The sequence below is a fragment of the Balaenoptera ricei genome, chromosome 14 (genome assembly GCF_028023285.1).
Source record: "Balaenoptera ricei isolate mBalRic1 chromosome 14, mBalRic1.hap2, whole genome shotgun sequence".
NCBI lineage: Eukaryota > Metazoa > Chordata > Mammalia > Artiodactyla > Balaenopteridae > Balaenoptera > Balaenoptera ricei.
This window is the reverse complement of record NC_082652.1, coordinates 66290323-66303070: the sequence shown is the minus strand read 5'-3', so window position 1 is coordinate 66303070 and position 12748 is coordinate 66290323. Positions and strand designations below refer to the sequence as shown.

The window sequence follows — 12748 nt, the reverse complement described above, 5'->3', positions numbered from 1 at the left end:
AAAGTTAAAGTCCTGTGGTTCCATTTTAGGACCTGTGGATGGAGTATTTGAACATGGAGCGCATACATTATGAGTTTCAGGAAACCATTAGTCTGTGGATGCAGGCCAAGCTTGAGTCCCATTCTACACCCTGCAGTTCGTCAGTGCCGCTGGACTTCACTGATCCTTTGTTGGGTGAGTTGTGTGAGTGAGCATCAGACCCTTTGAATGAATGAGTGAGTGAATGAATGAGTGAATGAATGGGTGAGTGAGTGAATCAGAGCCACTGAGGGTTAAGGTTCACAAAGTGTACCCCTCAGTGAGAACTGCTTTTTTAGGAGTTCATTGTTAACTTGTTAACCACTTGGGGTTAGGTTATGCTTTGAATGAGAGAAATTCCAAGAACAGTGAGGACTTAAATAAGATAGGGATTTTTTTTCCATGTAAAAGAAGTCTGGAGGCAGGCAGTTCAGAGCAGTAGCTTTATGGCCTGAAAGCCTTCAAGGACCCGTGCTCCTCCTATCTTGCTGTCTCACTGTGTTCACATCTGGCATCCACTTATGGTTCAAGGTGGCTGCTTAAGCTTAAGCTGTCACATTTGCCTTCCATTCAGCGGGTAGGGAAGTCTCCCTCTTTTAAGGACTCTTTCAGGAAGCTGCTCATAGACTTTCCAGTTACATCTCATTGGCCACACTGAGGCATGACCCTTGCCATGGAGTTTCCCCCGTCTGGATGTTGCTAATTATACCTTTGTGGTATAGTTTAATATGTTTTTCTGTCCCCTGTATTTCCTGTAAATTGGTATTGGAAAAGTGATAAGGTAGCTTGTGGTTCATTTTCTCCATGATGCTTTAAAAAGACATTTTAATTGACTTACAACATGTAAAGTAAAAGCTAGAATTTAATTATTTGGGGTTTGCCTTGAGCCGATAAGGAACCTGAAGTGTATGGTGATTAGGTAACTTTCTGAAGTCACAAAGCTGGGGCTTTGAAGAGCAGGCTTCAGAGACCCTGCTCTTCACCACTTGTCTTGTTTCTGGAGATCACTACAGGTTGCAGTTCTAAATAAAATTAAAGCCTAGATTTTTAAATAATTAGTTTCAGGTTTTTCTCAGATGAGAGCAGGTTAGATGATGATTATATCAAACGATGGAACTTGTGATTGTGATTGTAGGAAAAATTTCAGCAGCTCTTCATAGGTTATTGTATACTTACGACACCAACTTCTTTTTCTTAAATTTGTTGGCTTTGTAACTTTTTGTCAGTTGTGGTCCAGAGTTGTGATTATAGTTAAATATGCTCTGAATTAAGGTTTTTTCTGTCTTTTGTTTTGTATTTAAAGTACCACCCTTGCTTTTTCTTTCGTAATAAGTTATATTGGGTTAGAAAAAGACCCTCCCCACCTCCCCCACCCCCATTTTCCTTTAGAGTCATGACCTAATGTTGCTTGAAAGAAACTTGAACATAGTCAGGAGTCTTACCCCATGGTGAATATCCAGCTTTGTTACATTCTGTGCATAGAGTGGTAGTTCTAGTGGAAAAACCCCAGCTATAAGGGACGGTCCTGGACTTGACCTGTTTGGAATGTTAAATTCCATCTGTTTGGATTACAAACAATACAAGTTTTCTTATGCCAAGTAAAGTCATGGCTATTAAGTTTTCTTTAATTTTTCTTAACAAGAATAGAAAATTGAATGCTATATCTGGAATGAAATCGGAAATTCAGAGTAGTCCCTTAAGTACTTTGTTGACTTACTGACTTGAAATTCCCTTGACCTCTCCCGACCTCTGCTATCTTACATGGCAGCATTTTTCTTCATGTTCTTCAGTCCCTATGAGCTGTGTGGTATGTGGATAGTGTAGTGAAAAGAAAGGAAGGGAAGATAGGAATTTATTGGACACCTACTGTGTATTCAGCTGTGTACTAAGTGTAGAAATATAAACATTTAAGTTGGATTGACCAGTATGAGATCATGTGAAATCTAGTGCAAAGTTGCATGGTACAGATTTACCGTTTTTTACCTTTATTTTTCTTATATGGTACATGATTTCTTATTTGGACTCGTAAATCAGTTTTTGAGTGAATGAACAAATGAATGAATGAATGACTGTATGACTACATAAATATAAGTTCTGTAGGAGTTCATGCCCATGTCTTCATTTATTTTAACTCTACTACTCTGCACCCTCCTGTTCAAACCTTGGCCTAATGCAGGACTTTTTACTCAGCTTCATTCCATAATGCCCATTCCTCTTTCTCCTATTCCTATGAAGTTTATTTGGATGATTGCATTAAACTCTTAGCTGGGCTACCTGCCCCATTTCCCCAGTCCACTGTCCAGATGATAGCTACCATCTTTCTAAAGCTTGCTTAGAGTTATTCAGTAGATCCCTTTTACAGTAGTGTCAAGTCCAAACACCTTAGCATGTTATGCAAAGCTGTCTAGGGTGATAATTTAAGATTGTGAGCAGTAGGTCTTTGACTATCATCAAGACTTTCTGAGGATAAGAATTCTATTTAATCATATCACATGCTCCTGAGCTCCCAGCTCCTGGTAGAGTATCATTAGGCTGGTGGGTGATCCCTCAGAACTGGCAAGGAACAAAAGATAATTTTATTCATTTAGGCCTCTGGTGATTTAAACAACTATTCTTCAGATCTCTAACATTCTTTATGAAGGTAACAGATTAGTTTTGTAGTACATTATGACCTAGTAGTGGCCATTATTCAGTAAATATGACTTAATTTTTTTTTCAGCTAAAGAAAGGGTTTTAAGTAACCTGCGGAAGCACGAGGACCCCCAACCTCCCCTTGTTCTGCAGCCAATGAGGCCTCCTGTGCCAGTTATTTCCTCAGCCTCGATCCTGAGTCAGAAGGACGCCATCCAGCTGGTACGCACAGACCTGAATCTGCTGCGGCAGCAGGCCAGGTGAGGCCACAAGCCCTCCAGGCTCATGCTTCTGTGCTTGCTGCTTTGACAGCCTGATGAGTAGCACCTAGGAGAGCTTCTTCATTAGCCTTCTCACCACCAGGGTAATTTGACCAGACTGGCTCAGATGGTTACCTTAGTTAACCAAGTTGTGACAAGTCTTTTAATTTCATGTGGACATTACATGGTGCTTTCATGGCCTATATAAATTGTACAGTTTCTTGTGGCATTTCCAAGTGTCAGCAGTGCCAGCTAAATTTTTTTCTTACGCTTTTCCTGAGGAAATCTTCTGATACTGGAAAGATGGTGTTAAAAGGGAATGAAATGAGATTTACTCTCTTTTGTCACTGCTTTGCTCTCTTACTCCCCATATTCTTTTAAAAATTGACACAGATGCTTGATCGAAGTGTGGGAAAGTCATTTTAGTATTTTGAGTTCACAGTGGATACAGAATGATCACCTGTATAAGGTTTTGATTGTAGCTTGTGATCCTGTGAGGAGGAGTGCGTGTAGAGTCTGTTTTATTTATAAAGTGAAAGAGTTTATCTTCGCAAAGCCCATGGGAATCAATCTCTTATTGGCCCTTTATCCCTTGGTTGTCTTTGGTTTAGTCATGTATTGTATGTGTGTTGTTTGCACATGCACCACACAGGCCGCCTGCACATCACCGTAATAATCAATACAGTTAAAACAGTGTTGACACCCATGTAAACAACTAGCTTTCCATGTCTTCCACATCTCAGTTTGAATTGCTAATATCTAAAAAGTCACTGATACTTACAAATAAGGTCCCCCTTTAGGATGATTAAATCAGGATGGAATTCTCATTTGTTCTTCTGCATTTAAGGGTTCATTTAAAAAAACATTGTTGATATAACACAGATTCTAAATGGAGCTTTGTTTCTGGCTAAAAAGTTGTCTTACTTTTCCTTCCTTTTTTAACTCTCTGACTGCCAGGGAGAGGGTTTGGGTAAGTCTTGGCACACACACCTTTGGTTTTTTGTTACTGTGGAATTCTTGTGCCTTATCGTTCTCTAATGCAGGCTGGGGGTGACTGGAAGCCTTTATCACTTATCATTAAATCTTTCCTAAGACTTTTTTTTTTTTTAACCTACCGATGATGTTTTTCAGAACTGCAGCTCTTCGGGAATCTCAGCAGGTTGTGCTGGACAGTGAGCTGTTGGACACAATGCCCAAGCAGTATGTTAATCGAGAAGAACAGACCACGCTACATTTGGAGTGTAGAGGCAGTAGTGGCAAGAAGTGCCAAGGAGCAGGAGTTGTAACAGTTCAGGTAAGATTAAGTCTCTTCATAATTCAGAGAATTGCATTTGCGTCCCTAATATTGGCATATCATTGAGAAAGACTGAAAGAAGTATTTAGTACATCATCCATGTCCCAAAACATTTAATAGTTTTGGGGAGAGTGAAGATACACACAAAGGTAATCACTTATTTCCATAAGTGCTGATGAGTCTTGTAAGACAGATAGTCAAGATAGAAATGAAAAGAAAAGGGGAATAATTGAGATGATTCTTGGAGAGAGGGGCTCAAACTAGTGTTAAAAGATTTTGGTGATGATAGTTTGGATTCAGTTAGAAGGAATGCGGGAACGGGGTCACCATGACTTCACCTAGGGGCCAGTGGCTCAATCGATCTGTTTCGGTTGTTTTTTTGGGGGGCGTGATTCATGTTGGAAAGGTTGGAACTCACATTGGAAAGGATCATCACGTGGGGGCTCTGGCTGAATGCTGCGGGTAGTGGGGAGCCACTGAAGACAAAGGTGGGAGGCACGTGCGAAAAGCAGATCAGTTGGGTGGAGCTTGCTAACAGGCCAAAGTTGGGTCTATGGCATCGTAAGGACTTCAGAATGGAAGGTTAGCCTTAGCCAGTATGTCATAGCACTCACTTTATGCCAGGTAGAGTCTAAACACTTTACAGAACTTGTTTTATCCTCACCACAATACTGTAAGGTGGGTATCTTTATTGTCTGTGTTTTCCAAGTGAAGAAATAGAGGCATAGAGAGGTTAAGTTACATATCCAAGGTGACGCTGCCAGTGAGTGGCAAAACCAGGAAGGCCCAGGCATTCCAGCTGCAGAGTGCATGCTCCTTAGTCACTGCACGGTACTCTTTCTGCAAGTGAATTCAGTATTCCGTGAGCTGGGAAAGAAATGCTTGGAGACAGGCGCTACCTGCTCCTTGACTACACTTGCACAAAAATAGCTCCTCTTTTTTTGTTAGCTTTTACAAATTGGGGTATTTATTTTACTGACTCTTGGTTGTCTTTCAAAAATTTCCCTTCTTTTTGTGCCAGTCCATATCTTAACAGTTCTAATGTATTTTTCATCAGTTTCTTCTAGGAGACTGTTTTCTTAAAATGTCTTCTTTGAAATAATTTTTTATACTCATATTTTTTATTACCTTCAAAATTCATTTCTAATTTTTTTCAACATAGTTGTATGCCTCTATTAAGAAATTTGGCCTGGAATGTGAGATTCCTAAATACTGAGATAATATCTTTGGCCAGGTACCTTATGAAGTTAATTTTCTTTTGGTGTGTTTTTATTCCCCCAGTTGCTAATGCTTTAGCAAGACTAAGGTAGAGGTGTTTAAGGAGGATCACTTGCTAAAATAATAAAACCGGAAGAAAAGTTTGCCAGCTGAGGGTGGAGTTTGAGTTGGTGGGAAAAAGGCTGAAAATGTATCCAGTTATAATAAAAAAGGGACATTTTATTACCAATCTGTGTTTTTACAAATATGGTATTTTTCCATATTTTGAAATTACATATCTTTGTCAGGCTGTTAATTCTATATAGAGAAGGGAATTCTCCTAAAATGCCTTTTTTTAAGGGACTACTGAGATAAGTACAAAGAAATGTCTTTCCAATTCTGGCTAATAGCTTACTGTTTGAAGAGTTGTAAATATTTGCTGTCCCAGCCAAAGAACAGGTCTGATTGCTTGACCTCCTATTAAATTGCAGGGTCTTGGCGGTGGAAAATACCATTAGGCAGACCTGGGAGCTTTAATTCTAAGCCTACCAGTGACCTGTCTTTTTTCCTTTTCAGAAAAAGGGATTATAGTCTTGATTTATCTGAACCCTTGAATTCAAATTTCTTTTATAACCTTTAGTTTGTTAATTCTGAAATAAAAAGGTACACCTTTTCTAAAATACCTTCAAAATAATTTTGATTGGAAGGAGATCAGAAAGAAGATGATCTATGATAGGGATTAAAATGAATATGCCTTAGATTTTGCTTTTACAGACAACACAAAAAATACTTTTCAAAAGAAAAATTGGTAGATGCTAAGATTGCTTGAAGGAAGAAGTAAAAAAACAAGAAAGGACAGACAGCAAAAATAGAGGAGATTTTATAGAAGCTTAAAGAATTTGAAAAATAACTGTGTTTTGTGGCCATAACCTCATTAGAAATATCCAAGTTTTCTTAAAGCACATTTTAATTTTCTGCTGGCCTTACTTGTTGCCCAGTGCCCTGACTTTCAGTTTGGGAAGTCCCATCATTTGGAAAATCCAGAAGCTTGGGAACTCCCACTGATGGCTCCTAGAAGTATCGGTATCAACAGTACTACTCCAGCCATTATTTTGCCTGATGATGCAGATGTGCCAGGGGAATTAAAAATGTAAAGACAGCAAGCAACTTTCGTAGTCTGAGACTTAAATAGGATTTCTTTGGAAAATTATACAGTAATTGCTAATTCCAGCTGTCCTGGGCAGTATTTACTGGTTGATACTTCTAGGAACTGAAGATAAACTTTTTTTTTGCTACTCATTAATGGCTAAGAGCAAAGTGGAGGAAAGTTAAAACTCTAGCTGCCGTGAAGCTTGGGCATTATCTAAGCAAGTCAGTTAGGTTTGCTCTGATTTTTTGTTAAATATTGTACTTGAGTCTAATGCTGTCCATTACACAAATGGATGACTTTAGTTTGTAGGAAGAGAGGTGTTTGTCAGGGGTAGGGAAGGTGAGTTCTGAGTGTTTATGGCTCATCAAGAAACTGTCACTGGGAGAGAGTATTCCTGAAGAAGGTAGATTGTGTTATTCTTACAATGTAAAACTGTAGCCCCTCCATATACAGGCGTCCAGTGACCACCTCGTGGTTGTGATTAGTAGTGTTGATCCTGTTTGACATCATTCTATCATCTGGTGATGCTGAACATCATGAGGCCTCTTCTAGATTCCTCGGATCTCTAGCCACTTCTCAGTTTCCTCCAGGGTTCCTCAACGCTTGGATTGCTGGTTGTGCTTGGTTCTACTCCTGATTCCCTTCTTCACTGTGATACCAGCTGCTTTTTCCTTTTGTCTGTGCTGGAGTTCTTAATCTGGGGTTTGGGAAGGGTCTTTAGTGGGCCAGAGAAGACCCTGAAAGTGTATAGAAATTTTTTTTTTCCTGGAGAGTTCATAGATTCAGTCGATCCTCAACAGTCCATGACCCCCGAAGGGTCAGTCCATATGTTGATGACTCCTGTTCTGTTTGTCTAGTCCAGATTTCTCTCTTGAGTTCTAGGTCTAGACTTCTTCTTGCTTACTTAACGTTCTATGAATGTCCCATAGATACCTCAAACTCCTTAGGTCCTAAACTAATCTCATCTTTACCTGTCAAACCTGTTTTTTCTGTAATTCCACTTACCTGGGCTCCCAAGATGGAGACCGAGGCATCAGTATCCACATCCCCCCCCACCCCCACCCCTATACTTCCTATCTAGTTGCTTTCCAAGTCATATTGGTTCTGCCTTTGAAATGGCTTTAAATGTATGCCTTTCTCTGTTTGTATTGCCATTGCCCTATGGTCGGCCCACATCTCTTCTCCCCTGAACTAATACAGCAGCCTTCCTGTCCATAGTCTTTCTCTCTATCTAGTTCATTTTTCACCATTCATCTTTTTAAACACAAATCTGATCACATTTCCGGGCTAAAATCCCACGTTGGTTCTCTAGTATCTAAAAGGAGTATGTCTCTTAGGACCCTCCATAATCTGTTCTTAATCTTTTTCTGGCAACATCATTTACCCTCTCTTCCACTCTCCAAACCTTCTATTTTCTAGCAATTTAGACCTTTTCTGTTCTGCAAACATGACATGCCTTTGTTCTTAGCAGATGCTGTTATTTGTTCTCCCCCACTCATTTCTGAGCTTCTGCTCATCCCTTCATTCCTTGGTTCAGGCAGCATCTTTTCTTGAGGTCTTCTTGACTCCTCTAGTCAGACTGAGATATCCCCTCCTCTTATCGCAGCTTGAGCATGAATGCTGTTGTAGTTACCTGCTATTTTTCCTACCAGACTGTAACCTCTTTGGGAATCGAGCTCCTGTCCTTATTCATCTGTATTACCAGTACCACCTAGAATGGCTCTTGGCACATGATAGGTACCCTTTAACACCCCCGAATCAGTCAGTGAGAGCCACAAGCACACCACTTGTTAGACTGTATTACAGCTTGTTTTGTGTTAGGATTAGTTCTGTAGCCTTTAACAGATTTTGAGTTACCTGAGGGTCAGGATCTTGTCTTTTTCATGTTTATGTTGTCAGTGCTTCACACAGTCAGTGTCACAGAATGGATGTGTTTGAAGGAATGAATGATGGATACATACCCTTCATAATGATCTCCCTGAAGATATTATCTGGCTGTGGAAGACATGGAAGTTGGAACTTTTTCCTACTAGAAATTGGCAATCATTTTTGATCCTGCTTACCTTTGGCCAATTTAATGCTTAATTGGCCAGTTTAACGCTTTCCATACAAAATCCTGACTTAAATACCACACACTGCTCCACTTACCTTTTTACTCTAATATAAGTGTCTCCCGGGCATTCGATCTTGGAAAACAGTAAGGCTGGTCATACTTCAGTGCATTACTTTATTTCTCAGCCCTGTTCAGAGTATTTCTTACCCCTTGCTTGGGCACTCTCACGTTCCAGGTAATCTGCTAGGGGCTTTGCTTACGTTTTTCATTTAGCTTCACAGAATGAGGAAGAGAAAGCAGGTTCAGAGAGACTCAGAGACTTGTCAAACTCACACAGCTAGTAAGTGGCTCAGTTGGAATTCAAGCCCGCATCTATTTCAATTCAAGAGTTGTGCTTTTCCATTCAGTATTGGGAAATGGCCAGGCCATTTGCTTTGGCTGTTTCAGCTCTGATTTTTGAAAAGTAGCTGATCATGATGGTCAAATCTCATTTGAATTAACATGTGTACCCGTTTCTTTCTGAGTTAGTGTGATAGGAGTGCTTCTTTTTCAGTGATTAGAGAATTCCTGAATTGGATGAATTTTTAAAATCAACTTCATGGAAAATAATTTTATATTTCAAGTGTGAATTTTAAGTTCTAAAATTAAAACATGTTAAGCGTATTTTAAATATAAATTTCAATGGCTCTTTTGTAAAGATTTCAAATTATATCATGAAAATATCTTATTGCTTAGTAGAATTTTTCTGTGAGGGAAAGCCCTGGAAATTTCCAGCCATCTGCAAATGTTTGAACTATGTGTAGCTTGTTTTGGGTATACAAAAGCCAAAGATATTTTCTGGGAAGTGAGACGTGCCTCTTCTGTGGTCGCCTCTCCTAACAGAAGCCTCTAATAATTTGGTGATATTCCCTGAGGATATGGGGTGATTTATAATAGGGTTCCTTTTGTTGTTCTTTGGTATTGTGGGGCATGTTTGCTGGACCCAGGACTGATTTATTATCATGTGAAAAATTTGCTCATTCCTAGAAATGAAAGATGGAAAAGACCCACTGAGGGCCTCACATTATTTTAACAGCTTACTGAAGCACATGCTTTGTGCAACTTTTGTATTTCTTTGTCTACTTATAGTGACTCAAGGGGACGGGCTTCCAGCATGCTGCTTTGTTCTATTGTCTACAGCTTCTTGTAATTATGAGCTGGTAGTCATTCAATCTCTCTCACCTCCCCTCAAGTAAGAAAAGAAAACTTTTAACAGTGGTAGGAACAATGAACAAAAATAAGTAGACTAGGAAATTATGATAATTTTGGTTTTTTTTTGTGAGAAAGTTTAAACTTTCCTAAACTAGTTGATTTTCTTTTATTCTTCAGCATAAGTAGTTTCTACAACATGGGGTGGCAGTTTTAAAGTTCAAGTTACAAAGTGATTTTAGTCTTTTCTCTCTGCATTTCCCAGTCAAGTGAGCCTCTCTTTTTTATTACCCATTGTCTTTCCACTTCCCTTCATTCTTACTGTCTTCCTTCCTCCTCTCAGATTTTCTCTTTTCCTCTCTTTGATGCTTTCTCTCCAGGTCAGCCAAGGGCTGTGACTCTCAAAGACCCAGTTTAACTGTACTTGATGACATATTGGGCAAAAAAGCTGCCTGCACATACTCCTGAGCACATTTTGGGCTATTAAACATTGGCCTGTTATTTGAAAGATTTGAAATAAAATATTTGTATTGATTCATTATGTGGTTTAATGGAAGTAATTTACTTTTTTAAAATCTTTTGTTTCTCCAGTAGTAAAAATTGAAGTAATTGTTGTTAACATTATATGCTCTTGGATATTCACTTTTATGCCGTTTTTTTAAAATTAAACAATACTTTATTGCTAAAAAATGCTAACCATCTTTTATGCCTTTCGATTCGTAGTAACAGCTTATTATTTCTTTAAAACAAGAAGTTTTATAAAGATTTTTAGCACAACATTGGTGAGTTTTGTGGAAGAAAGTTATTATCATGATCATAAAAGTAGGGGCTCAACATGCCATCTATCAGAGTTGTGCTGCACTGGGCTGCTGTGTAAAGCAAAACAAGCAGGACCATTGCCCTTCAGGAGCTTTTGATCTGGAATTTATGAAAATAACTCTGGCAGGGATATAAGGGATTCATTTGAGCAAGTTTGTAAATTAAGTAATTACGTTATTTATAAACAAAGGATACCTGTAATCACTGCATTGGTGGCTGAGGTCTGGGTTTGGGCAGGTGCATATAAAAGAAAATGTAGACTCTACTGCTCACCCAAGTGATTGGGGAAGACTATGTGAAGAGAATGTAGGATTTAAAATTCCTGCTTTCTAAATGTTCTTGTCTCTTCAGCATTTCCTGCCATGCCTGCAAGATAAGCCCAAATTCCCTAACCTGCATTAAAGGTATCTCTAAGACAGGCCCCCCTGCTCCCCAGTCTGATTACACTGCCCTCTTCAGCCCTGACCCCCTCCTTGGTTGAGCTCCTCTTGGCTGTCCCTCTGTCCTGTCCCCCACAACTGCCACATTTTGTTGCAACCTGGGCCTAGGATATTCTCTGTATCTGTCCACAGGCAAAAAAGGACATTAAAAATGTACATACAAAGCAGTTATCGTATAGGTCACCATCAATTAATTAGAGAAAGGGATATTAACAACCCCCTCAAATAGGAAAGACATAATCTTAAATAAAGTATAGTTTTAAAAAAATTGAAATAAATTTAGTTTTTTTTTAAAAAAAGCTCAAATTCTTCTTATTTTTCACATCTTTACTGAGAACCAATAAAAATTTTATCAAAGACCGGCTTTTAGGAACCACTGAATTAGTCAGTTGCGCTTTCCTAGGCACGCAACTGGTTTGGGCACTTCTTGTATTTTATCTTATTTTTGGTGTTTCTTTTATAAGTATATATCTTTTCTTCCTTTCAAAATGGCAGTTGTTTTATTAACAGATTTGTATCATCTTCTTTTTATGTTTGGTGCAGATGAAACGTGCAGCCACAGTGTCTTGAGTCAAATTATATGTGCTTCTGGATTGGGAGAACAGAGAGGGGTTATGGTTATGGGGAGGGATGGCCAACAGAGGGGGGCTTGATGTGCTTCAAGAGAAGCCCCAGTGGTGGGAGACACTGAGTTTATTTTTGATGAGAATTGGAGCATTGAAGCATGAGTGATTTAGAACATAGCCTACAAAAGGATCTGAACCAGCAATGAACTAATTCAAGTTTGATTCTTCATGAAAAGCCTGAGATTCTCGTATAGGTTTTTGACGTTTTTTTCCCCCATCCTTCTCAGGTTCAACTGAGAGTTTTGAGTTACAATATTAGTTGTAATAATATTCTCTTTATCAAATACCCAGGATATTTGTAATAAAATATCTAGAAAGCTGTAGGGGCAAATAAGTCTGTTGACCACTTCAATTTTTGTTAGTTTGAAGGTTTGCATAAGAATGAAGCAATAAGCCAACAGCTTCATGTTTTGCGAAAAGAAGTGAAGCAGTTGCAAGCAGAAGCTGCTAAACCACCATCACTTAATATTGTGGAAGCCGCTGTGCATGCCGAAAACTTGATTACGTAAGTTTTGAGGGCATTATAATTTAAAATACTATTTGTTATTACTGACAGTAATCATACATGCTGCTATAGCCACCAGTCACCCACTAATTAGTACAGGGATCAGTGGCCTTTGGGCCAAATCTGACCTGCCATCTATTTTTATAAGTAAAGTTTTATTGTGACATAGCCATGCCCATTTATTTACCTAATGTGTATGGCTTTTATGCTACAATGGCAGAATTGAGTGTAGTGACAATTTATAGCCCATAAAGCATAAAATATTTATTATCTGGCCCTTTGTAGAATAATTTTGCTGACCCTTGAATTAGGAGGTGATACATTGTATTAGAATTCAATCACGGAGAGACTTAGTGCTTAAATTTTGTATTAAAGTCACATTTACCCAGTGATGTCATCACTGAGCAAAGTTGGCAGTGGAATTGCTCAGGGGAACTAGGGCTCTCAGGTGTAGTTGCCAACTTGCGTTTGACTATTGTGGTTTCTCTTAGAGCTCTCCTTTTTCTTCCCAAAGCCACCAGGACATTACCTGGGAAAGGGGAGGTTGACTCTGCCTTTTACTACAGA

The 12748-nt window shown here is 39.0% G+C and overlaps 1 protein-coding gene across 2 annotated transcripts in view; it reads left to right on the top strand.

The window, feature by feature from the left end:
- The window catches only part of EPG5 (ectopic P-granules 5 autophagy tethering factor), a 137225-nt gene that overhangs the window by 75465 nt on the left and 49012 nt on the right, over window positions 1-12748 (top strand). For both annotated transcript variants that reach the window (XM_059895727.1, XM_059895728.1), the window contains exons 25-28: window positions 30-174; window positions 2738-2909; window positions 4041-4203; window positions 12039-12181. In XM_059895727.1, coding sequence (XP_059751710.1) covers window positions 30-174; window positions 2738-2909; window positions 4041-4203; window positions 12039-12181 — 623 coding nt within the window. The remainder of the gene's footprint in view (window positions 1-29; window positions 175-2737; window positions 2910-4040; window positions 4204-12038; window positions 12182-12748) is intronic.